This window comes from Crocodylus siamensis, chromosome 8 (assembly GCF_052110815.1).
Source record: "Crocodylus siamensis isolate JL-2025a chromosome 8, ASM5211081v1, whole genome shotgun sequence".
NCBI classification, from domain to species: Eukaryota; Metazoa; Chordata; order Crocodylia; family Crocodylidae; genus Crocodylus; species Crocodylus siamensis.
Genome location: NC_143402.1, coordinates 26,185,919 through 26,211,014, shown reverse-complemented (window position 1 = coordinate 26,211,014; position 25,096 = coordinate 26,185,919). Strand labels below are relative to the sequence as shown.

Here is a 25,096-nt window from a genome sequence, read left to right as displayed (position 1 = left end):
CCCCTCTTAGAAAGACATTTGGGGGCTTTGCTTGGCTGCCTTCTCTGCTGGCTTTGTCCCAGCCTACTGCAGCCCCTGCCATGTGGCAAGTGCCCCAAGGGTACTCCGCCACAGTGGCCATGGTTCTAAAATGACCATCACAATCAAGCACCTGCTAGCCGCTTGACTCTGCTCTTAAAGTGGCAGGCACCAACAGTGCCCTGCCACACTTGCCTACCATTTACACTCTTTTGTTCCAATTAATTCAGCGATTCCTCATGTGAAAAGTTTTCCAGTAAATATCACCTCAAACCTTAGCCTCTCAGGATGGGGAAGTCTCCAGATCTTTTAATATCGCTTTGACAAAAATTTTGTCATTTAATTTCCAGTGTAATGTTTTTTTCACAGAAGCAATAGGAAGTATGTTGCAAGCTTCTTGAGTTGGATATATTGGGCTACTGGTATTTATGATCAGTAACAATTCTGTCATCATTCATCTTTGAACCAGCAAGTATGCATGTAGGATACACTCTGGAGAAATGATGAATGTCCTTATCTTCTTCAAGGAAGATACCTAGCACCTTGAAGGATCAAGGCCTTTACTAGTCAGTTATAGGATCTTTGTGTCAAGTTTCAAGTTTTAGCCTTCAGCTATTTTTTTCTGTAGTTTTAAGAAGTGTGGCTGGAATTATAGTAAAATAAGACAGTTCTTCTTTTTTCCCTATTCTGTCATAACTCAGAAGTGGTGATCATTTTGCTTTCAAACTTTCCTCTAAATTGCATGTGAAATAAGGACTAAAATGGGAATTGCTTTACATCTGGCACCTACATATCATATTGTGTTCTAAATAATGTCACATCTCCTTTCTGTTGATAAAACTCCATTGAGATGAGTGTAGTATCTGTGGAAAATCTGTCTCTGTGAGCGTTGTAGGAATACCTTTACCTGTGCTTTATTACTAGAGATTCAACAGTAATTTTTTCAAATTAATGTAATTGTGTTATATTATCTAGAGGATTTAATATTTCAAATCAGTTTTGCATTAACTCTAATCAGTATTGCCTGTTTCTAAATAATAGTCTTTTTGAGCTGTAGGGCAGAATGATGCCGGAAGCAAACCATTATAGCGATACACAATAAGCACTTCCAGCGATTAAAAAAGAGACCTGCCAGCCTGTGTGTCAGGTATGATAGAATTCATTTTCTATAATGGTTCCATAGTCAGTCAATTAATTTTTTTTCAGTCAGCTTGATTCTTAACCTTGAAAACAAGATCAGATTACTTATCTAAGCTAATGAACAATTTTAAATGGGTGCTGAAAATAGACAAATGTGATGCATCATATATAAAGGGGCAGATTGCACTTTTCCCCATTTGTTTTAGCAATTTGGCTACAGAAAAATTGGGAAACATGGAGGTGGGTAGGAATTAATCATCCCTAAAAGAAAAACAAGGCAGGCATTTTGTAAAGGTCTTGTCACTCATGTTAAATTATTCTGAGTATAAAAGATTCCTACTCTTTGTATGTGAACATGAGTTTCTTTGCTTACATAGGGAGAGTGAACCATACAACAAGCTGTTTTACAAAACCAGCCAGTAGGGCTGTGCGAAATTTCTCCAGCTGTTTTGTTTCCACACTGTTTCGAGTTCAAAACAGCAAAATTGAAATGAGACTAAGGGCTTTGAAACAGCCTTGAAACAAAATGAGGGCAGTTGAAATGTTTTGAAAGTTTCAAGTTTCAAAGCTCAAGGTGGCCTTGCCTGCAGGGAAACAGAAAGTAAGGAGAGGGAGGGGTAAGAGGGGGGAAGGACTGCTCACACATTAACCATGAACAATGCCGGGGCATGGCGGTGGCAGGAGCACAGCGGCAGTAAGCAGGAGTTCCCACAGATGCTGCTGATGGTCCCGCAGATGCCGGCAGTGGTGTTGGCAGTGGGGAGGTGGCAAGTGTCGGCAGCACCTTTTTGTAGGGAGTGCACCACCATGCTCAGGGGGTACACATGCACCCCTATGCGTCACTCCTGCCAGTGACTGTGATGCTTCCCTGAGGTCCCTTCCAATTCCAGTGCTCTGGGGGAGGGATGGAAAATACAGTCACACGTCACAAGTTTTACTTGTCAGCAGCCTGAGGTGCAGTTTCCCAGGAACCCCTGCACCTGTCTCCTTGAAACCTAGCAAGCTTCATGGTCTCAGCAGGGGCTACCATCCCTGAAAGTTTCATCCAAATCAGGCAATAAATGACGTTATATGAATTTCGTGCCTCCCCATTATAGCCTATGGGCAAAACATAGAAACAGCATCAAAGCAGCAAAACAGTTTTGATGAAACAAAATGGAACAGTGCTTTTGAAACTAAACAAAACTCTAAACGAAACACTGTCCCATCAAAATGGAAGTTGAAATGAAATGGTGCTGTTCTGCACAGCCCTACCAGCCAGTACAATTATACAGCAGGGTTTATACCACACTTATGTAAATACATGTATTTGTAAAACGTGGCCTTGTTTACAGTTTTTTTAGTATTAATTTAGATGTGTTCTAAGAATGAATATAGACATGTCCATTTTTACCTTATGAGATAATGTCCAGCCCAGATAGACTGTAATCAGATATCTTTATTAGCTGATGGCATTTTGCTAGAACAGGCCTGATGAACACACAGCTTTTTTTTATTTACTTAGTGCAGTGATTCCCACACCCTGGGATGCCTTGAGATCCATTTGAGAATGCCATGGGATGCCATGCAATGTAAGAACTACTAAGGTATACAAACATGATTCACAAAATAAACCCAGATATTTCAAACAGTAATCCATACTGTTAAAAACATTCTGAACTGTTGTGGTCTGAGTTCTTCTGTAGTCAAAATATGAGTGAAAATTGAACACTAACACTTTCTAAGGGGTGCCTTTAGTCTAACAAGGTTCAAAGCCACTGACTTTGTGGTACAACTTTTATATGCAGAGTAGGTATGAAATTAAATTATGGTCTCAGATGAGTTCCTAGTAAATGTATTCACATGATGAAAAACACCTTCACAAATGTTAATTGATGCTTGCAGATATACAGTTTACATTCTGCTTTCAATCGGACCTTCACAAACTAAGCTTGTATTTGCCCTTCCTTGGGGTTTGGCCTTGTTCATAAATCACATTACAAAAACCTAGATTTCAGCTAGGGATTCTCCTCAAATTTTGCTGTTCTAAGAGTTTCCTTGTAAACATGTCATTGACCTATACCCCATCAACACAAATTGCCAGTTCTGCCTCCCTTATTTTCCAGGGTGGAGTTAATGATCCGTGTCTGTTACAGTCAGCATTTCCCTAGAGAATTCCAGCACCCACTGACAATATAGAACAGGGGTTCTCAACCTTTTTTAAGGAGTGTACCCTTCGGGGTACACTCCTGGCAGAGTGGGGGGGGGAGGAAGGGGGGTTGCAGTGGTTGGATGCAGAGCAGGGGGGAGCTTGCACATGGCAGCAGCGGTGTACCTCTTAGCTCCTTTCCAAGTAGCCTCTGTTGACAAGCCCTAATATAGGGGATAAGGAAACCCAGCCACTGTGGGACAATGCCCTTATATGTAGTTTTGTTAGAAAAGCTGGTGACTGAATAAACATGGAGACTGTGTATACCTTTTGAGGTAGTCTGTTTAGAGCTAGAATGAGGCACACCGACAAGAGGTAGGGAAAGCTCCCACTGCCACGTCTCTATGGTCTATCAGCTAAAAGAAGTCCTGCTTGAAAGGATGTGTGGCAATTTGCATGGACTTTTCTGTCATGAGTTACTTGCTGTTCCTACCTTTCAATTTGGTGTCACTGGGCAAATTAAATGAAGGCTGTAAACTCTGTTGTTGTTAAAATTTTCAGAACCATAGAAGTAAAATTGGAAATACTTGAATGATGGCTGCAAAATCTTATTCCTTACCTTTAAGGTTGTTTGGATTACAGAAATACTGAACATGCAAAAGATAGAGAGAATGCAAGAACTTTTATCAAAGGTATTCTATTAGTTTTCAAACCTACTAGCTTCTAAACACTTTTCATAACATACTCACTTTAAGCCTTTGTCCAGCCAAAAAATCAGAATGAAAAAGGCTATATTTTTATTGCTGGCATGAACATTTAGAGTCCAAACTCAATTGTCAGAAGTCAAAAATATTAAAATGGGAAATGAATACTTAATCAGACCTGCAGCCTGGTCTCTGACATTGGCCAGTACTAGATGCTCTAAAAACAAGGCACAAAAGACACACTAATCCATAGTATTTAGAGCTTATTTTAAACCATGAACCATGAGGTACGATATCTCTTCCTACTTTTGTGTTATCATTCACCATTATAATTTTAGATATTTTTGGATCTAAGGTTTCAGTTTCACTGAAATCCAAGCCAGTGAGTTTTATAATTTAATTCTATATACAGTATAAAATGATCTGATTGTTTTTTAATTTGCCACCTTTTTTGTAATGGAATGTCTGCTTGCTCTTTTGAGACAAAGAGGAAAAAAACCCTCCCAATCCATTGTCAGTATCTTTATATATATATTTAGCATGTACTCAGGTTAACAGATGCAGACTCTTCATAGAAGAGTTTTTTCTGTGCCCTTTATCATTATTATTACCCTTCCCTAAACCTTCTAACTTTGCAGTGTTTCACTTCACTAGGAATCTAAAACATGTGCCTTCAACCTGCCACTTTTCTGGGTGTCAAGATCTGCTTCAATCCCTTTCAATATAAATGACTATAACGTTGAAGAAAGGGGCACCTAGAGATTCAAGTTTTGCTGAGGGCTCATCTTGTCCACAAAAACATGGCTTCTTGCTTATGTTCCTTTTGAGTTAAATGAATGGCTGCCTCATAGCACTGCTTAAATGCCTGCATATTTAATCACAGAGAAAACGTCCTGTCACTTGGCTTTCTTTGGGCGCACATCAATAACATTAACAATGCCCGAGTGCAAACCGAAGCACGGAGCAGCCAGTGTGAGCTAAGGCACAAGAACTCGGCTGCCACGACTGGGTGCCTTTGTTTATGGAATCTGTAAACTACTTCCTGTCCCGTCACTTGATCTCTTTAAAAACTCCTCAGTCCCAAGGATCTCTTTGTTGATTTTAAGATTTTAACTACATTGCGTGTTGAATGGAAGTGAACCGCCCCGTCCTATGAAGTACTATTTATACACGTGGAATCTGACCTTTTAAATGTCCCTTTTTAAATGAAATGAGAGAACTAGGTGTCAAGCACCGTGTAGTTAAGTTTCAGGTCAAAAGGTGCCTGTGTCCTTACAGGCGAATCAGAAACCTTTCAGGACAGGTTTGCAAGGACGTGCTGCCCAGCCAAACTACCTCTAGCTGCAGCCACAAGGGGCCAGAAGCGCCCTCCCGTGTCTCTTCTATCTTAGAAAACACGTAACAACACCCACGTCTCCCTATGCCGGGTGAAGGGCGCTTGTGTCCATCCGAAAACTTGCAAAGACATTTTCCCCAACTCCTGAGTTGGTCTAATAACAGATCTCACATCTACCCGAGAAGCGGCCCTGCCCTTCTCTACGGCCCTGTCAGGGCGAGGCCTGCGAAAAGGGCGGTGGCTGACTGGGAACAAAAGCAGCCGGGGCCGGGGACCGTGTGGCGGGCAGACGCGTCCCGGACGAGCCCAGCGGTCGGAAGAGCCGGCACCGCCCCCCGCACCAGCCGCGTCACCGCCACGCGACCCCTCTCCCGGCCGGGGATTCTCCTGCCCGCTCTGACGTCACTCTCACGCTGCAGGCCCCGCCCCCCGCTGCCGCCATGTTGGGGGTGGCAGCGCAGCGCGGCGCGGCCCCGCCCCCGGCCGGCAGCAGCTGCGGTCGAGGCGGGCGGAGCTGGCGGCGCCGGCCGTGCTCCAGGGGCGGGGACACGGACACGGACACTGACACGGGCCGCCGGCTCGGCCGCGCGCCGCTCTGAGGCCGCAGCTCCAGCAGCCGCCGGGGCCGGGCCGGGCCGGGCCGGGGCATGCGCCGCGGCGGGCGGCGGCGGCTCGGCGGGTAGCGGGCGGCGGGGACATGGTGCCGTTTGCGCCGCTGGAGGAGGCGGAGGAGCCGGAGCCCTGCCGCAAAATGGAGCTGTGCGTGAGCGGCGGCGAGGTCAGTGCGGGGGCGAGCGGGCGGGACCGCGCCACTCCCCTCCCCTCCCGGGCCGCCGGCACTTGTGCCCGTGCCCCCGCCCCCGCCGGGGGCCGGGCCCAGCGCCGCGCAACGCCCCTGCTCCGGCCCCGCCTAGGCCCCGCTTGCCCCAGCTGCTGCTCGGCCCTTGCCCGGATCCGGCGGCCCGGCCCCGCCTGTCCCCATCCAGCCTTTGTTGTCCTGGGACCCGAGCTGCCGCCCGGCCTGACCCGCTCCCTCGCCGGGTCCCGCTGCCTCCAGCTCCGTGCAGGCACTGGGGCACGGGGCAGGTCCTGTCCTTCACAGCGCCGCCCTGACACGCCGGGCTGGCCGCATTCACCTCCAGGCTTTCCTGGAGATCGAAATCCTTGCCACGAGTTTCCTTGGGTTCTTTAACCACTCCATAGCTTTCCTAGCCGCTGCCACCTCCTCCTCCGCCTCCCACCACAGCCCTGCTGGTTACTGTTTCTAGGCTCGGAAAGAGCAGAGAAACCTTTCTTTTCCCTCTGCGAAGTGCATTCAGTACTACAAAAAACAGCACGAGGGAAGTTGTAGCAGAGCCAGTCCTTGGCTGCGCATTATCTGAGTAGCAGAGCCAGTCCTTGGCTGCGCATTATCTGAATGTAACTGCCAGCTCGTTTAGGCTATGGTGGAGAAAATGCTGATTAGGATTGGACTCTTCTTCTACAGTAACTGAAGTGCTCTGGGTGCTGTCATAGTTCTTGTTAGTGAGTTATCTTGGCTTTGGGGGTTTTTTTATGGCTGCTTAATGGTTCCAGATAACACATACGTACCTGTCTTTGCATTCAGAGAGGCTCCCAGGTTTTCATTAAGTAATGGGATGTTGCAAGGGAGAGCCTTGAGTTGTAGCTGTCCTTCTGGTCAGCAGGAGGCTCACAGCGAGACAACTTCTGTAGCTTGAGGTCTTTTATAAGACCAACTAAAATAGTTGGAAAAATGCTTCTTTGCAAGTGTTTGCGTACAAATACACTTCTTCAGGCAGAGGGAGCATCTGCAGTACCTGAAAGCTTCCAAAGAAGCATTTTCCCAACTGTTCTAGTTGGTATAATAAAAGATTTACCCAAAGAACCTTGTCTGCACACATCCTCAGTCCAACACGGTTACAACCAGCACCTCTGTAGCAAGAGTTTCTTTTAGTTATTCCGTTTTCTTGTTGCCTCTAACAAAAATCACACATGGCAGCTAGCTTTGTTCTAAGACTGTATCAGAGTGTTACGCGACAGCTCTGTTTTTAATGTGTAAAACAAATTTACCAGAAGTTGAATGTCCAGAGTTGTTGGGCAAGGCTGGTGAAACATCGCACCTCTACATCTAAGAGACATTTACACAATATTCAGGGAGAAGATACTACCTAAAAAAAACAGTAAAAGCTGATCACACTTGCCTTACCTTAAGTAAAAAAGAAATGTAGCAAGTACAGTGGCATAAGCCACATAAAATAGACCTTGGGTATATAAGGTCTGGGGAGAATGAATATGATTAAAGGGCCTCGTAGGAATCGTATCTGGTAATGTGCATTTATGTGTGAAAGTCAAAAGTGTGGCACTTCATATTGGGAAGAAAGCAAGAGGGAGCCTTTAACTCTGTTAAGATTTTATTCTTGCTCTGTTACTGTGTCCATAGAGTGCTGTTTCTAAGTACTGTAATTACCATATGTGCATTTCTGTGCTATAGCTGTATACACTTTACTATAATAGGGACTTAATACCTAATCATGGTCTAAGTACCTTAGTAATTTAGAAGAATACTATTATAATAGTTTCCCTGCATGCCTAGTGTAACTTGGTGTGTTTAAGACTGTGTTTATGCTGTGATTTACTAAAAACATTACAGAACAGTTTGGGCAATACATCTTAATTTCATTTGTTCATTGTAAAGGATGTATATGACATTAATCTATTCTTGGCTATTACTGTGATATGTCAGTGTTTATTACAAGTACAGTCCAGGTATTATTAGTTAACATACATCATATAAATGTGCATTTTTTTTGCACTGATTTATTTTACAATGAAGTGGTCTCTAATAATTCAATAAATGCTTCAGCTTTTAGCTGAGAATATTTGCTTTTCCAGAGTTCAGGCTTCTTTTGTTTTAAACCTTTGCTTCCATAGGTATTCCAGAATGTGAGTTGGCAGAATATGTGGAGAAAACATGCTTTAGTTTCAACCTGGCCAAGCCCTTAAATGTACTTGACTGCAGTGGGACTAGGTGCCTACATTTTACTCAGTTCTAATGAAAGAAACATGAAATTGGCAGTGGAGGTTCTCAGAAACCTGATTTTAAGTGTCTAATCATGAAGCTAACGTGCCACCGGATATAGATTCAACCAAAACAGCTCACATTTCTGTTTGTACAATCTAAAGATTGATAGTTGTTTGTAAAGGCTCATTCCTTTAACTTTATAAACTGTATTTTTTTATTTCTCATGGATTCAGATTCATTTATTTATTATGAATTATTTACCCAGCCTTATCTGTTTGTCAGGGTGTTTTGAATCATCAGAGATAGACCTCTGATATTATTTTAATATAATGGTTCTTATGCTTCAGTGACAAAGGCGGCACTTGGTGTTCTTAGACACCTTCCTGTTGTTTTTTTTTAATGATTAAGTAGTCTAGCTGTGACGAGTATTTGTCAGTTGTTTAGGTGTTAGATATAGCATAAACAAACAACTTTACAAATTCTTCTTACAATATTGAAATAAAAGTGAGTGAATGATCATATTAATAAATATATGTTAAGCAGCATTAAAAGCATAAACACTTTCACCATGGGAATGGGAAAGTAAACAGTCATTTTGTTGCCCAAGCTGAATGTAATGCAAACATAAACACCTTAAAACTGAAGTTGTTTTTAGTAATTCTAGTTTATTTTTTATTAAAAGTACTTTTAAATCATATGTATTACCTGTGTCAGGTTTTGTACAAATAACTTATGAATATGAGCTAAGAACAAAACTTTGAGTTTTTGGCTCTGGTCCTACATTTGGACCGGTGTGGGCAGATCTCCCTAGAAACTAATGGAGCTGCATGTTAGTACAAGGATATGTCTTTACAGAACCAGTTGTAGATGTGAAGCCAGATTCTCAATGTTTTGTTTGTGAACTCTCCTCCTTTGATTTTTGGGATCACAGATTGTCTTAATATTTCTTATTCATTTGTTTTTGTCAGCTGCCATGTGATTTTTGTTAGAGGCAACAAGAAAACGGAATAACTAAAAGAAACTCTCTATTTAATTTAAGAAGAATCTAGGGGGAAGGCATAACTTTCTTTTGCATTTCTTTCTTTATGATAAAAAAACCCTTTTGGTCATCTTCCCTTCTACCCTGTGTTCATTTTACCAGCAACGGTACTTAACGTATTTTGTCAGTAGGCTGGATCTGGCTGGTAGATCCAATCCAGTGCCTGTGGTGGGTCCTGTGCTACCCATCCAGCAGCCTGGAAGGTGGCAGAGGACAGTCTGGCTCCATTCCAGTCGCCTGCCGAAAAGGGGGCTTGCTCCAGCCCAATGGGTGGGGATGGTGGGAGGGCGGAAGCATGATCCAACCCAGCAGGGGGGAGGCGGTGTGGCCTGGCTGGCCCCAGCCTAGCTGGGAGGAGGGGAGGGGGGTGTGGCCTAATCCCACAGGGGGTGGGGTGGGAGCATGGCCCAGCCATGCAGGGTGTGGGGGCATGGCTGAGCTTCAGTCTGGGTAGGCCAAGGGTATGCGGTATGGCCCAGCCCCATGAGAAGGGCACATGGCCTGGCCCCAATCTGGCTGCACAGAGGGAAGAGGGTATGGCCTGTTTTATGGCCCTGCTGGATGTGGGGTGGGTGGCCCACTCTGACCCATGTCTTGGGATTTTGGCATTGGGGAGGGATAGCAGTTTTAATGGCTGCTGTGCCTCATTGCCACCATTTAACAAGCTATATGGAGCCCCATGGGCTGGATTCCAAGGCTTTGTGGGCTGTATTTGGCCTGCAGGCTAGAGGTTGAGCATTCCTCAATTTCTTAGATATACATATGAACTTGGTAAGCTTCTCTAAAAAGGTTGGATGTCAAATGCTTGGAGACCTTTTTTTTTTTATTTTTTATTTTTATTTTTTTTATTAAGTCTGTATGCAGAAACTTAAATGTGAGCAAAAATATAATAGTCTTAAAATCACTTCCCCATGTGATTTCACTTTCAGATTCTCTCTGATGCATCACTTTTTCAGTTATCCATTGAGTCTTCCATGGAAAGAACAATAACATTTGATCCTACTGTTAAAGTAGATATATTTTGTGGACCAGAGATGATAGAAATCATTCAGATCTTGATCTTTCAGAACTAAAAAAGGATACAACATTTCTTGTTTGTTTTTTGTGTTATCTTAATAATAGCTATTGAATATAGTATTTTTTTATCATAAAAGCTGTAAGTTGTCAAAAGTGAATTTGATCATCAAGTTACTTGTACCCATAGGACACTTCTATTTCTGAAGATTACCTATACCTGTAGGCTGGCCTTCACTGTGCTTTTGTTCATTTCTGTAGAGAAAGTATAAGATCACACTGGGAAATCTATTTAGCTCAGCTTTTCCACTTACATTGCAAATGCTTCATTAAGAGATATTTGCCTTTCTTATACTGAAATGAGAGAGGAGGTCAGCTCTGAATTCAGCTCAGAAGGCAGGGCAGGGTAATACCCTAGAGACTAACTCGAATACATATTTACTTACTAAAAAAATAATAATCAACCATAATGACTGATTATGAACTCCTCTTGATTGTAACCACTCCCAAATTAGCAAATAGTTCAGATTTAGTGAAATAGGAAAACATATCATTGTCACTAGTAGGTAGCATAATCTAAGTAAAACATTGTATTTTATGTAATTTACAATATGAAAATTTATTTTGGGAGAATTCATGTTTTATTTAGAAGGGTAGGAGAGTATTATATATCCCTATTAAACGCTGTAGTTCTCCAAAGATGTCATCCCTTTTTCTTCTTAGATAAGAAGATGTATTTCTGGCTAATTAGAGTATGTTGAAAAATACCATTATTATTGAGAGAGTTTCTGTCTATATATAAATCAAAAGATTATTACTGGTGCTATTAATAAACAAATGAACACCACCCCCTCCAGTTCTGCACCCCCCCCACCCCAAACCCCCCGTTAAAGAAGATGATAAACTACATATTTCCTTTTACACATTGTAGCAGGGTGCTATCTCCAGGGGTGACCATGAAGCCCCTTGAGATTTAAAAAAAAACTTTAACCTGCTTGCTCTTTGGGGATAGTCACCCATTTGCTCCCCGTCACACCTTGATCTATTTTATGTTTATAAACAGGAGACTGCCCCAGGACATCCCAGACCTGATCTCCTTCTAATGACCACCTATGCCTCTGGTCCTTGTCCTAATCAACACCAGGTACCTGAGGTAATTGGCTTATGGGCTAATTGCAGGGCTCTGTTCTGCCGCTACACCTCTCCCCAAGCCTCACAAGTGTCACTTTCAGATGTTCTCTCTCTACACTCAGTGCCCTTTCTCTTGGCTCTCAGACCTCTTGGTCTCTCATTCAGCCTTTCTCTAGTCTTCTGGACGTTTTGGCCCCACTCAGCCTCTGTCTAGACCCTTGAGCCCTTTGGCTCCACTTGGGCTTCCTCTGGCCCCTGGACACCTTGATCCTACTCTTGCTTTCTTTCTTAGCCCCCTCTGGGCCTCAGACCTTCTTAGCATCCTCATTTTAGTCTTACTTGCTCTTACTGGGTCCTGCGATCCTCTGATCTCACTATCGGTCCCTTTCTGAACTTTGAGCATATAGATCCTCTGATCCTCTTCTTTCTCTGGGCCCTGGAATTTTTTGATTGCATTTTCAGTGTCCATCTGGGCTCCTGGATCCTCGGATTCCTTTCTGCCTCTGGGCCCTTGGATCTTCTGATCCCATTCCCTGTGGGCTCATGGATCCTCTGATCCCTTTCCCTCTCTGAACCCTTCAAAGTGCTTTTCTGTCAGTGTGTGCCCCTTGGCCTTCTCCATGTAAAGGGTAACTCACAAAGCAGTGGGAGCTGGGATTTTCAGGTGCACCATGTTTGCCGTTCCCAGTGGCCCTTTATAGGGACTACCCTGCCACAAACAGGTCCACAACTGTGAGCCCGAACCCCAGTAGGGTGCAGTTTTTGGTCTTACCCATGAACAGTTCCTGGATCATCGTGCTCTCCTGGGCTATGGACTCTTTGGCCTTTCTCTCCTGCTGATGTCGTACCTCTCTTCTGGGCTCCTACATTCACTGGTCTCATTCCCAGCCCCTGGTTTCTCTGGGATCACACTCACTACTCTGGGCTATGAGCTTCCTGTTCCCTCTCTGTCTCCCACTGGGCTACAGATTTGTGAATCTCCTGGTTTGGCTCTTGCTTGACCCTCTGGAGCTACCCTGTTCTGGCAAGCCATGGGTGCAGCCCCTTCTGGACCTTTAGCTCTTCCTGTTTCCTGGCCCTGCCTCAGTCTAGTTGACACATTGAGCTGTCCTTGGCCCAACTTGCCTCCCTTGAACTCTGTCTCCAGCTCCAGCAGTGGTCCCTCCTGGTCCTGCAGTACTCTCTGGATTTGGTCTTAAACCCACAGACATTTGCTGGCACGCAGAACTCTCTCTCTGCCTAGGTACTATTCCCCTTGTCCTAGGCCAATACAGTTGTTTACCCCACCATCTGAAGACACTTTAATTGAACTTGTTACATCCGTAGGTTTATTTTAGACCTGTGCATCATGTGTGTATTTTTGCATGTTGTACAGTTTTAAATTTTTGAAAAAACAGGGTATGTTCTTGGGAAAACCATTTCTTGATTGGTTGAAATATGCAAGACAGTAATACCAGAAAAAGAAAGACAAGAATGAAATTACCCAAGCTTTGGAGAAGGCAAATACTGCTGTGCATTTTTGAGCTTTGGTGCCTCTGTTATACCAATTAAGTGTCTTCTTTTTCCTGGTGCCTATCATATCAGTACATAAATAATAGATTTTGGCCATTGTTCCTCTTAAGCTTGTGTTGGTCATACTTTGTTAGGCTGGCATACATTGTTAATGTATCTGGAGGCTACTAGGGGTGCACTGATAAAGATTTAATTGGCCGATAATGATGGCCAATTATTAACCAGCCATATCAGCCAGTACCGATCCAATAGCCGATTTACAAGAATGTAGCCTGGCAGCTTGGAGAACAGTGTCTGACTAGTAAGTTTGTGGAGGGGAAGGGTTGTGGGGGCAAGGCAGATTGAGCCCCCCATGGTGAGAGATGGAGTGAGGCAGGGGCAGGAGCTGCCCAGCCAGGGTGGTGAATGCAACCCTGGGAGTGAGACGGAACCATGCAGGGATGGGGGGAGGGGGTGGCTGTCTGCTGCTGTGCACACCCCTGGGAGAAGAATGGGGTATGTGTCCCTGGATCTGTGCACGGGGCTCAGCTGGGCTGCCCACTGCGAGCTCAGGGCCAGGGGCTGTGCCTACCTCTTCCCAGCATAGAAGCTGGGCTGGGGCTGTGCTTAGGGTGGGGTCAGTGGCAGGGTGGGTAGCAGCGGCGGTACTGGGAGGTGTGGCTTCAGAGTAGACTACAGTCACCCCCAAGTCCCCCATAGTCCCCTTCCAAGTGTTGCCTCTGCCTGCCCCGAGCACAGTCTGAGCCCAAACTAGAAAGAGGCTGACACAGGCCCTTGCTTAGCCCGTTGTTGCCCTGCACACAAATCAAGGGGGAACATGCCCCCATGCCTCCCCTGGGGGTGCATGCAGTAATACGGAGCCACCCCTCCTCCTGTGCCCCCCAGATAAGCCACCCACAGCTCTATCCCCCTCCTGGGGTCGCATTCACTGCCCTGGCTGGGCAGTGCCTGCCCCTGCCCCACTCCCTCCCTCACTGTGGGGCCCTTGATCTGCCCCTTCCCCTCCGCAGACTTACTGGCAGGAGGCTGCTCTCCAAGCTGCTGGGCTTCATTTCTGGCTGCATGCATGCATGTGGCTTTGCACATGCACGTGGCATTTATCAGTGACATTATCAGCTATACCAGCCAAAAAAAAAAAATTGCCAGTAGTGTTAATTTTCCTTTTATCAATGCTGATCCAATACGCCACTGATATATCGTTGCACCTCTAGAGGCTAGAAATGTAACTCATAAGTAATATTGGCAGTTAAGGTGAATGAATTAAATGCCTTACTTTGTGTACTTGGCTGGAAGTTTACAAGATTTATGTTGAAGGTATAGGTTGATTATATAAGAAAACTGTGGCAAAGTAGTTGTGAATTGAGTGTGCTAAGGTACCATTCACAGTGGTGAGCAATTTTATAAGAAACTTACATAAGTAACTGCTAGCAAAAATAGTTTTAGCAATAGTTGAAAACAGTGAATTAATATATTTGTGGAACTAAAAAGCACAAGAGTATAATAGAGACTGGTGCTTTTGTACTCTGCTTTTGAAGGTGGTTTGTGTATCTTGGGGTGGGTGGGGATGTGGAAACTGCTGTGGAGTTTTGAATGCTTAAAAAAGTGTTGATCTGGCCAGTTCAGCTAATTTCAGTGGTCTTTTGGGGAAGGCTTTGGACAAATTTTACAGCAGCTCAAGTTGAAGGGATATCATGGTATTCTAATTAATATAGTTATCACTTAGAATGTTGGCGTTTCAGGGTTGGACTAGATGCACTTCTGAGATCCTTCCAGATTCATATAGCTAGATAGATATAGATGAAATTAAAGCTAAAAGATATATATCCTTGCCAACTTTAAATTTTACCCAGTTTCAAGTGAACATCTTGTTGTCAAATAACCCCAGTAAACACAATTCTCAGGGAGCTCTGGACTGTGTTTCCATTGGACATTCGTTTACTTGGACAGTTGATGCTTCATTAGTCACATCAGAGAATGGACTGCCAGTCTGAGCCTATTATCATTTCATTTGTCCATGCTTATAATTTAAGTTCCACCTGTAACTTGTATGGAATATGGTTGCCCCCTTATGTATCATGGGAGAGTTGTAAGTCTGTCTTTATCTCCTGGTGCAATCCTTGGTCTTGAGGGGTTCATCATTTTCCTTCTGTTACATCCAAACTGTACTACGTTTATCTTAATTAGGCTGGGAAGCAAGCACCTTATGATTAGCTCCATAAATTGGTTAAAATCAGGGTGATCATATTATTAGGTGGGGTGGGACAGCAGAGGGTGGACCCAGCTGGGAGTGGTCCATGTGTAGCACCTCCCACTGCTGCCAGCAGCCACCTGGTGCTGTCACATGCAGTCCTCACCTCGGCATGGGCTGAAGTGGCAGGGCATGAGGCTGCTGGAAGCAGGCGGCCATCCCAGCTTGCCCTGCACAGGTGCCCAAGCCCTGGCCCTGATGTGAGCCTCACCCCAGGCAGCAAGAGTGATGTTTAGTACAACCCAACCCTTCAGCCTCTAGCCACTTCTCAGGAGGAGCCAGGTCAGACATGTGCTGTCAGGATGGTGCCACCAATCTAAGACTTCTGCTTCAATTTTAGTGAACCAGCCAGGATGGCCGATGAAATCTGGGACTGTCCTGGCCAAACCATGGTGTATGATCACCCTAGTTATAGTTGTATAAAGGATTTAAGAAACTCTTTTTGGTATACTAGAATGTGATATGGTTTTACTATCTGTCTCAATTTATATAGGGCCTCTCTTACTGTAGCTTTTGAGCAGCTTTAAGTCTTTATTTTAACTATCTTCACAATGTATCATGGAGAGAAGTACTGCCATTTTTTATTTATTTATTTATTTTTTACAGATAGGGAAACAAAGTGTAGAGATTCTACAACTTGTTGCAGCTTACACAAAAAATGATCATTGGAGCAGAAAATCAAACCTAGGTGTCCAGAATCCCAGACTGGTGCTGTAATCACTGAATCATCGTTTTATTTCATCAAGATACAGTATCCTCATGATATTAAGGCAGCTATTTTTGTGAGTCCGTAGTTGAGATTATCTTCATATACAAGTTGCAGTACACATGTGTGCATCAACCCTAATAACCTCCCCTTTTCATCTCATCATAGTTACTTTATTAGTTCATGTGAGTTGTACTTCAGACTTTTGACCTTCTCTTGACAGCATGCAGGGTCCATACGATGAGAGAGCTCTCGCATGTACCCTGGGTACTTAAATACCACAATAATGGGCACAGAAAAAGAAACAAGTTAGGCAGGAATAGAGGGACTGTTTGGGGATATTTTAAGGCAAGATCAGGTCACTATAATCCAGTGATGCATGGAATATGGTTCCTGAGCCCCAAGAGGTTTTTAAATTGAACACGTATGACTGTTTGTGCAAAATGTTATCAGAGGCGTTGGGGGTGTATGGGGTTTTGCTTGTTGTTTGTTTTTTTTTGTTTTTTAACTACTGGCATTTGTTTGTCTTGAAATCACAAATAGTGCAACATGTGTTCTCTTTCTCAGTCATAGTACAAGTACAATGACTCAATCTCTTTAAACTGAGAATGTTTTTTGCCCTTCACCTATTGGTCTGTATGTTATTCTGTAGCTCCTGAGCCAGTTGGAGCAGCACTAGTGCTATAATCAAACTGAAAAACAGTTGCAGCTTAAAGAAACTTCCAGGCTGTTTAAAAAAAAAAAAGGTGGGGGGAGGAAGAAGTGTTCTTATGTTCAGAAATACTGAATTCCAAAGCAGTTTCAGGAACTGGTAAAATCTGAAGTGTAGTTATCTTGGGAATTAGCTTAGCATCACAAACTTTATACAGAAGTACCTTAAAAGAAATGAGGATCAAACATGGTTCTCTGATTTTAAAAAAAACACAAAACTTTCTTTAGAGAAACTTTTTCAGAGTAACTGGATATTTAGCATAGCCACAGTAACTATAAAACAGAAGTGTCAAACTCACTGTCTGTCTTTGGCTGATTCAGACTATGGTGCTCCTTGAGGGCCAGATCCAGCCGAGAGCATGGGGTGGCTCCACTGGTAGCAGCTCTGGCTCCCACCTGATGCATGCAGTGGCAGCAGCAGCTTCAGAACCTGCTGCGTGCTCCCGGCTGGAGCTGCTGCTGCCACTGCCACATGCCTTGTCCTATGGCAGCAGTGCCAGGGGTACATAGCAGTGCCAGTTTTGGCTCTGCCTCCAGTATGAGACATGTAGCACACCAGCAGTAGGGCTCTTGGCCAGGGAGATGGGGACATTTTGGTGGTGATGGGCAAAATGTCTGGAGGTCAACTGGGGTTTTATTAGCCTTTGCTTGTCCTCCTACCACTGATCCCCATGTTCACTGGGGCCCTTGGGATTCTGCAGCAGGCTGTTTTCCCTGGTCATGCTCCTAACATCCAATGGCCATTGGTTACAGCATCTTTGTGGGCTGTATGTATGATACCTCTGCTATAAAATGGGATTTGTAAAAATATTATCTCTTGTATTGAAAAAGATAGTCTACCCTCTGACCACCTTGGTGGAACCCTATAGGACTAAGTAGAGACTTTTTATTTTGATATAGGGCCCTCGAGAGGTGCAAGTAAAGGCATGATGTGGGACCTGATACATGAACCGCACAATCGCATGTCCTGCCATGGCACACATGCATGTCAGAGGCATGAATGTGGGATCATGCATCCAGGATAGATTTATTTATTTAACTCAAATTGATTTAAATCAAGATTCAAATAATTCAAATCACTGATCAGGAAACCTCAATTTAATCATTATTTTCTATAGAAAGTGCATTCTTGTTGTTTGATACAACTTTCGTACAAACAGTCTCTTTTATGGCCTGGCAAGCCTGCTGCCATGATAGGTTTTCCCTTCTACTGTACCATTCCCTCACTAGATCTCAAATCAATGGAGAGGCTGTACTCAGAAATGTATCCCTCAAGACTTCTGGAATATTCTGCTCAAAATGTTTCTGTTTTGTTTCTACTGTCCCTCCCTCCTTGCATTTATCTCCAGTTTTCTCTTCCTTGCCCAGATGTACCCCACTCCCAGTAATCCTTTATTCATTTAACTTCATGGAATTTTGCACTTTTAGAGAGCAATAAGGGCTTGACTTTGTGTATACAAACTTGCAGAGAGACCATAGGGCTGCTGGGTAGGTAGTCAGGTCTGTTATCTCTCCTCGGTGTAGGCTGTTGTTAGCAGGGATGTTATCTCTGGAGACACAAATCCACAGTTTGAGAACTGAAACTAAGCATCACAGAAATGCTTAATGGGATCTTCTAGACTGAGCACTGAGTCCCATTGGGTAGAGTGGTTTTCTTTAATCTTTACTTATATATAGGGGAGCCTCTGGGAACCCCATAAGGTTAGGCCCCTAATATAGTTCATGGCCTAGTGTGACCTATTTATAAGACTTATCTAAAAAGGTTACACAAATATATGCTCTCAAATAGTATGTAATTAGACATAATCCCTATTCTACGATGATCTTTGGAGCTCCAACATATCTTAAATTAAAATTATCTTTATATAGGTTTATTTCTTTTTTAAAAAGCATACTAACAGCCCCCTCCCCCAAAATATGATTAAACTAAAACAAATCCATTTTTTTAATTAAAAAAAATTACGATTTTTATCTACCTTGAGTGCGTCAGATCCCATCACACCTTATTGCTGGTGTAGGTGAAGCCTGGAATCATGATTCTCCTCAGATAACCTGGGCTTCCAGCCATGGAGGTACACCATGCATCCTATAACTGGTGGGCACGTGCTCCTGTGGCTGGTATCCTCATCAGCTGTGGGCTTCTAGGCTTGGAGGTGCATGGTGTACTCCTCTGGCTGAGAGCTCCAATTGGCTGATGGGGCTCACGGCCACAGGTGCACTCTGGCCACATGTTTAATTAATGGCATGATAGGAACCAGCCACAAAGTTATGACACATTTCTTGTGGAATAAGTTTGTGGCTTATTCCTCCTTTTATAACACCATTAATTGATTAAATGTATGGCCAGATCACAGGTTACATGCAATTAACTACCTAATCACGTCTTAAGGGTAATGTGTGGCAGGGGCTATTGATGCATTGTATTTGTGCTGCTGGTTTAAGGTTTTTATGGGCTTAGTTTTGTGTGTAGGCTTTACCTGTCTGTAAATTTTAGTTCATACCTTTAAATGACAGAATTTATGAAATGCCCAGTTCTGTTTCGCTTTTCCTTCCTTTAGTCTTTCAAGTAAGATTAAAGATTCAAAGAATAATAAATAGAAGGTGATCAGTTTTCAGATCCTTGAAGGTTGGTTTCCCTTGTGGCTTGGAATCCAGTTAATTTTTTACACTTCTGCTAAACTTTTGTTTCTAGTCAAAACCTGTAAGCACACCACACCACAGCACACCACACCACACCAAAGCAAACTTACTACCTAAATAATCTGAGGCAACTCCAGTAGTTAAAACTAACCATGCTAGTTCTAAGGAACTTGAGACACCATTGAGAATTTCCTGTGGTCTGTCACAGTTATATTATTCTCCAGTAAAATGATTTTTTGCCTATTGACTAAATCCCACTTAACAAAAAAGGCTTGACTTCTAAAATAGTCTGCTAAAAAAAACAAACTAAGATGGAACAGAAAGCTCTTGAGGTATTTCTTCTCCCAAGTTAATGTGGTGCACACCCATCCAGTCATGGGATTCATTGCAGTTGTAGGAGTATATTTAAATTAGAACATAAATTACACTCCCTCTATAACCCGAGATCGGCTCTGGAATTAAAAGGCTGAATCTGCAAGGCTTTACTTCGGTACAAGTAAGTTATTACTGATCAAAGATGTCTTGGCTTCTGTAGTGACTTGTAGAAGTTTTTGTTAATCTGTACTGGCCAGCAATTTTTTAAGCACCTTTTAAAAATGTATACAGCTTCTGTTTGTGAAATATTTATGTTACTTGCTTAAATGCTTCAGTGATTAATTTTTTAAATGATGGCTGAACACTTTCAGGCACTCAATAGCACTGATTGATTCCAGTCTGCTTCACCCTGATGGCATTTTTGGTGTTCAGTATCTACATTGGTTTCCTTTCAAAAGCTTTCTGTGAAGAAAAAATTAAGTGTTTTTTAGCTTAGAACAATAATTTTATTTTCTGAAAATAAATACACCAAAGGATCTTGTTCTCCAAAAGTTAATTTTGTGGTCCTATAAATTAAAAATATTTGTTTAGCTGATTTGGATAATTCTCTCTACAAATAAATTTTATCAAAATATATCAGAGGATAAGCTACTTGTCAGGGTCCTTGGAAGTGATTATTATTATCTTAGATTCTGCCACTCAAATTGTTGTGCGTGTGTTTGGGCATTTTTTGCAAGGAAAACTTTTTTTTTTAATATTTTGGTTTTTGAAGAAGGGTAATTTAATGTATGATGTAGAATATGTTGCTGAATATAGGTAGTTTTATAAAAATTATTGCAAGTAATGCAGAAATTAAAACATGCTTCATTTTTCATGATTTTGATTTTGTTTTTCATCTTAAAAAAAAAAAATTAGCATCTTGTTTAAAACTACTGTCTGGTAGTTTTTCATCCAAGATTTGGTAGCTGTACTTCATGCATCATTATACAACCAGATTCACAAACTTGATTATAAGAATTTTTGGATTAAAAAGTTAGCATACAGACTTTTTTTTTTTGGAATTACATAGGCTGAGCAAAAACACAAATGAACAACCCCTCCCCCCCCCAGTTTCCCCGCACAAGTAACAGTGAAGGAAGTATATTATAGGAAATTGCTTATTGAAATAACTTGATTATTTTGCCGTAAAATCTAATAACTTGTTATACGTGATTTGACAGGAAGATAAAACATATTTATGCAGTATATCTGGAAAATACACAGGGTTCAGACTGCATGGTAAATTTTGAAGGAAAAATCCTAAGGCATATGACCAAGTTCATACCTGATTACCTAAAGTTAAGCTGCAGTTCTGGCTACTAATATTTAAATGCCTTAATATGGATTAAAGGGCTTAATTGTAGGTAACTGGACTTTAAAATGTTGGTTGTGTAATTCACACCTTACCATCGGTCTTAAAGGGCCTTTCAGAACTTTCAAAGGCTTAACAATTGCTGATCCTTTGATTAACTGAAGTGGTAGTTCACATACCAGAAAATAAAGAAAATAATTTTTTTATGTAAGAAGTGATGTGTACAATTGCATCTCTTAAAACGCCTAAAAATAGTCTTCATTTGATTAAGGGTGCTAGCTATGGAATACAACACCTCGTACTCCTGGTTTACCTGTTTTACTTCAATAGAGGTTAGTACTGACAACATCTGATGTTTTCAGCTGGGCCTCCAGATCAGTATTGTGATGCCTCATGTGGAAGTGGCATCTCATGTGGAATCTTTTGCTTTTCCTACCACTTATGGTACTGATAAACAGGCCCTGTTTTCATTCATGGAAACTATGTTCGTGTAAAAGTAAAATAATGTAATTAAGCACTAAAAAAGTGGTAAATCTGGAGTGGTAGAATGCATGAGGGAGGAATTGTGCATTCTGTATATACACCTGCACGCTCGACTTTGGATAATGTTCATTTTCCATTTGTGGTTTTTTTGCTTGGAAGATCTGTTGTCACTGCAGTAAATTCTTTATATGGTATAGTTATAGGTTCTTTCTTATGTAATGTGGAAGGTACCCAGAAGCTTGAGGTAGTAGTGCAGTTTTAAAGAAATGGGAGTAACTATGCCTGGTTCATATTGTTTGAGAGGGTGTAGAATGTGGCAAAGGTTTAGTTAATCAAAGGTCAGATTTCGAGGCATTGCTTAACTTGAAAACATCTTCTTTCTTCAAATAATTTTTAAAAAAAATACTTCGTGTCATTCTAGCTAATTTTTAAAATTAAAAGCTCTTGTATTTTTCTGAAATGTTATTAAAAAAATCCATTTAAAATACTATCTTTTTCTAGGTTGCCTATTACCAGTCAAGTTTTAGACTTAGTCTAATGAAATGTCACTGTTTCAAAAGTCAGTTTCCTTCTACAACTTATACATATGCAGAGTTGGAGGATTAGATGTACTAGTAAACTGAGTAAGTTTTCAGTAACTTAGATGGGCCAACCATTGTGTAGAATTAAAAACCTTGCCTGCATATCATTATATAATTTAATTTATTGCCTAAAACTTCATTTCTGGAAACAAAAAAATATTAGCTTAGTTTCTCAATATTTACATTATTTAGCATTTTCTTGAGTGGGATGTGTGCTGTATGAGGGTGGAGATGTGATAATTATTAGGTTTTGAATTGTGTGGTGACTACTGTTGCAAAGTGAATAATTGGCCTTACCTCCTTTAACAGGTTTTTCTAGTTTAATACATTACATGTTGAAGCAGGACAAATCCTTTTCATTTTATGTTTTTGAAGTTTCAGCTGTTAAGTCAAATATAGTTATTTGTTGATAAGGAAAAATGTCCATCTTCAAGATTTTATTAAAGTTGGTAAAATAAGTATTTTTATGGCAACTTAGTTGGCTGACGGGGGGGGAACAAGAAAATTGCTTGCAGGTGTTTGTAGTCATTTAAATTAAGCTAATGTATGTTTTGTGTACCTCTGTTAAACATGTACATGACTACTTCTATTTTCTGTGTACCGTCTCTGAAAAATTATTTGTTCATGGACCATTTCTCACAGTTTCAGCATTCTGTTTGCTAAGCTTGTTTTATCTAGATACTTCTGTTACTAACAGGGTTAGTAGATTTTTTTGAAAGGCGTGTTAAGGAAGTAGTTATCTAAAGTTAGTTTTTTATAGTATGCAGAGAACGTACAGCTTACTGTAACTGTTGCTAAATATTTCCTGGTTTTCTTTAATAAATCAAGTGTCTGTTAATAATCTTTTTTTCCTAAACTGCAAATTGGTTCTCATTGAAAGATTAAAGATTCTTAAAATCTTCATGGCAGACATTTCTCAGTAAGAGTAGGTAAAGGTATATGATAGGCCATGACTTGTGTATAAGTGATGGTTATGGCTTCTAGACGATTATTTAAATTATTAACTAGTCGGTCAATACAGTGCACCAGAATTTAGAAGGCAGTGCACTAAACAACGTAGGTTTCCCTTTGTAGCCCTTTGTTTGATATTACATTTGCAAATTTAATAGGAAATCTAACTTTTACTTGCTTGTTTTCTAATATTGATTGGCCAAACAATGAAAGTTCTTGTTAGAACAGCATCATTTTACAATTCTAAATAGCTGCTGTTCTCTTTCTAATGTTTACATTAAATCTTTTTTTTTTCTTCCCCTAGTTGAATGGTCTTAAAATGGTGGATGAGCCCATGGAAGAAGGTGAACCATATTCCTACCATGTAAGTATACTTGATCAGTATTCAAATCAATACTTGTTTAACAAAAAATGCAGGAAGGGAATAAGTGTTCATGATATTATTCATAAAGATTATCCACTTTGAGTTGTGTCTTGCTTTGTTAGCTGCAAAGCACATGCTAGAAATGTTTGGGGGCGAACTGAATGGGACAGTTCCTTTTGATTGAAGGCTGCATTAAAGCCTAGTCCCATTTCTTCACTTCTGTGAGGTTGATTTTAACTGAGTGGTGACACAGCAGAGGAATATTAATTCTCTTTGATTTTTCTTGGAGACTTTGGGGCAGACATTTTCACTTCATGTTTGTACGTCTCCAATACCGAGAGAGTAAACAAAAAAACCTTCAGTAGGGTGGTAATCTCTTCCACCTGGTAAAGGAAGGGTCGAATCAATCTTTCATGTTACCTGAACTGAGTAGATGTTGCACAGTTTGTTTCATCTGATTTCAGGGCTCTTGGAGTCATAGATCAGTAAAACCTATAAATAAACTTTATGTCAGCAAGCCATACCAATTGTGGCACTGCTGTTGGTGCTGGATTGCCTCCAATTCTATCAGCTGAAAAAGCATTTAACCACCCTTGTAATCCAAGGAGAAGTTTAGAAATAAAAAGGGAACTGATTTTATATATATATATATGTACACTTTTAGTAGCGAAAATAGAAAAGGCAGTAGTGAGAAATAAAATCGCACTTAAAACTTTCAGTGCTCTTCTAAGGATGTAAGTGTAACAGGTTTTGGAAATTAATTGTAACCTGACAGAGACTGTTTATGGGGGAAGATCTTAAAGCTGAGCATGTGGAAGTTCTTTTGTTTTGTGAACATGGTTGCATTCCACGTGGACTTGAGTACTTGTGGGGAAGAGTGTTTACTAAGTTACAATGCAAAGATGGTGCTTTACTTCTTGAAATTTATAAAATGTATTCTTATTGGAATACATACATCAGTATAGTAAAATTTAATGCATCGGTAGGTAAAATTTAGCATTATTTCTTTAGTCATTCATTGATTTTGGTGATTCTGAGGTTCCTTAATCTTACAGCATTCTGAAAGGTCATTAAATAATTGAAATAAGGGAGTATAAAGTAGTTATTAAAAAAATCACCTATGTGAAGGGTGGCTGTAAGTCTTAGTTTACTCTTTATTTCCATAAAAAACAGATTTTTCTCCCGAGTTTCTATTTAATACTCTGCGTCGGTTTCCACAGTAACCATTTGTGATGTCAAAGGATAATGAGTCAAGGTGAATGATGCATATAAGAGTAGATAAACGCTAAAGAACTTATTCCATACAAGTGTTCAAAATATTAATGAACGAAAATGAAAGTAGTGATGTTTAAATATATAAGTGTTTTTCTTCTGCTTCTGCTGCTGCTTTGCTGCTTCCCTGTTTTTCACGAAGGAGTTATTTTAAACTTCATTCTTCAGCTTCATATAGAACAGGGGAAGTTCTAACTGTCACCAGGCAACTTCAGTGCTAATACCTCTTTCACCTATCTTTAAAGCAAAATTAAACTCCTTAGATGTATAAAAGGAAAAAGGATTAAATTATTTTATCAGATGGATGGAATGAGACTAGTTGCAAGTCTTCCCTACGTAAAAGTCTTGTTGTAGTGGTGTGATTCAGCTGCAGTTTGCTTATGCTAATAGAAAGAACCAGAGTATATGAAAATGAAACAGCTCTGTCACT

General features: G+C 41.4%; 1 protein-coding gene across 2 annotated transcripts in view; it reads left to right on the top strand.

Annotated features, from left to right (window-relative positions):
- Positions 1 to 5,767: 5,767 nt before the first annotated feature.
- Positions 5,768 to 25,096, top strand: part of RPS6KA6 (ribosomal protein S6 kinase A6) — a 97,557-nt gene continuing 78,228 nt past the window's right edge. The window contains exons 1-2 of one of the 2 annotated variants that reach the window (XM_090059676.1): positions 5,768 to 6,104; positions 23,335 to 23,394. In XM_090059676.1, coding sequence (XP_089915802.1) covers positions 6,024 to 6,104; positions 23,335 to 23,394 — 141 coding nt within the window. In that variant the 5' untranslated portion in view covers positions 5,768 to 6,023. Of the gene's footprint in view, positions 6,105 to 11,501; positions 11,555 to 23,334; positions 23,395 to 25,096 lie in introns of those variants that run through there. The other variant, XM_090059677.1, reaches the window with a different exon arrangement.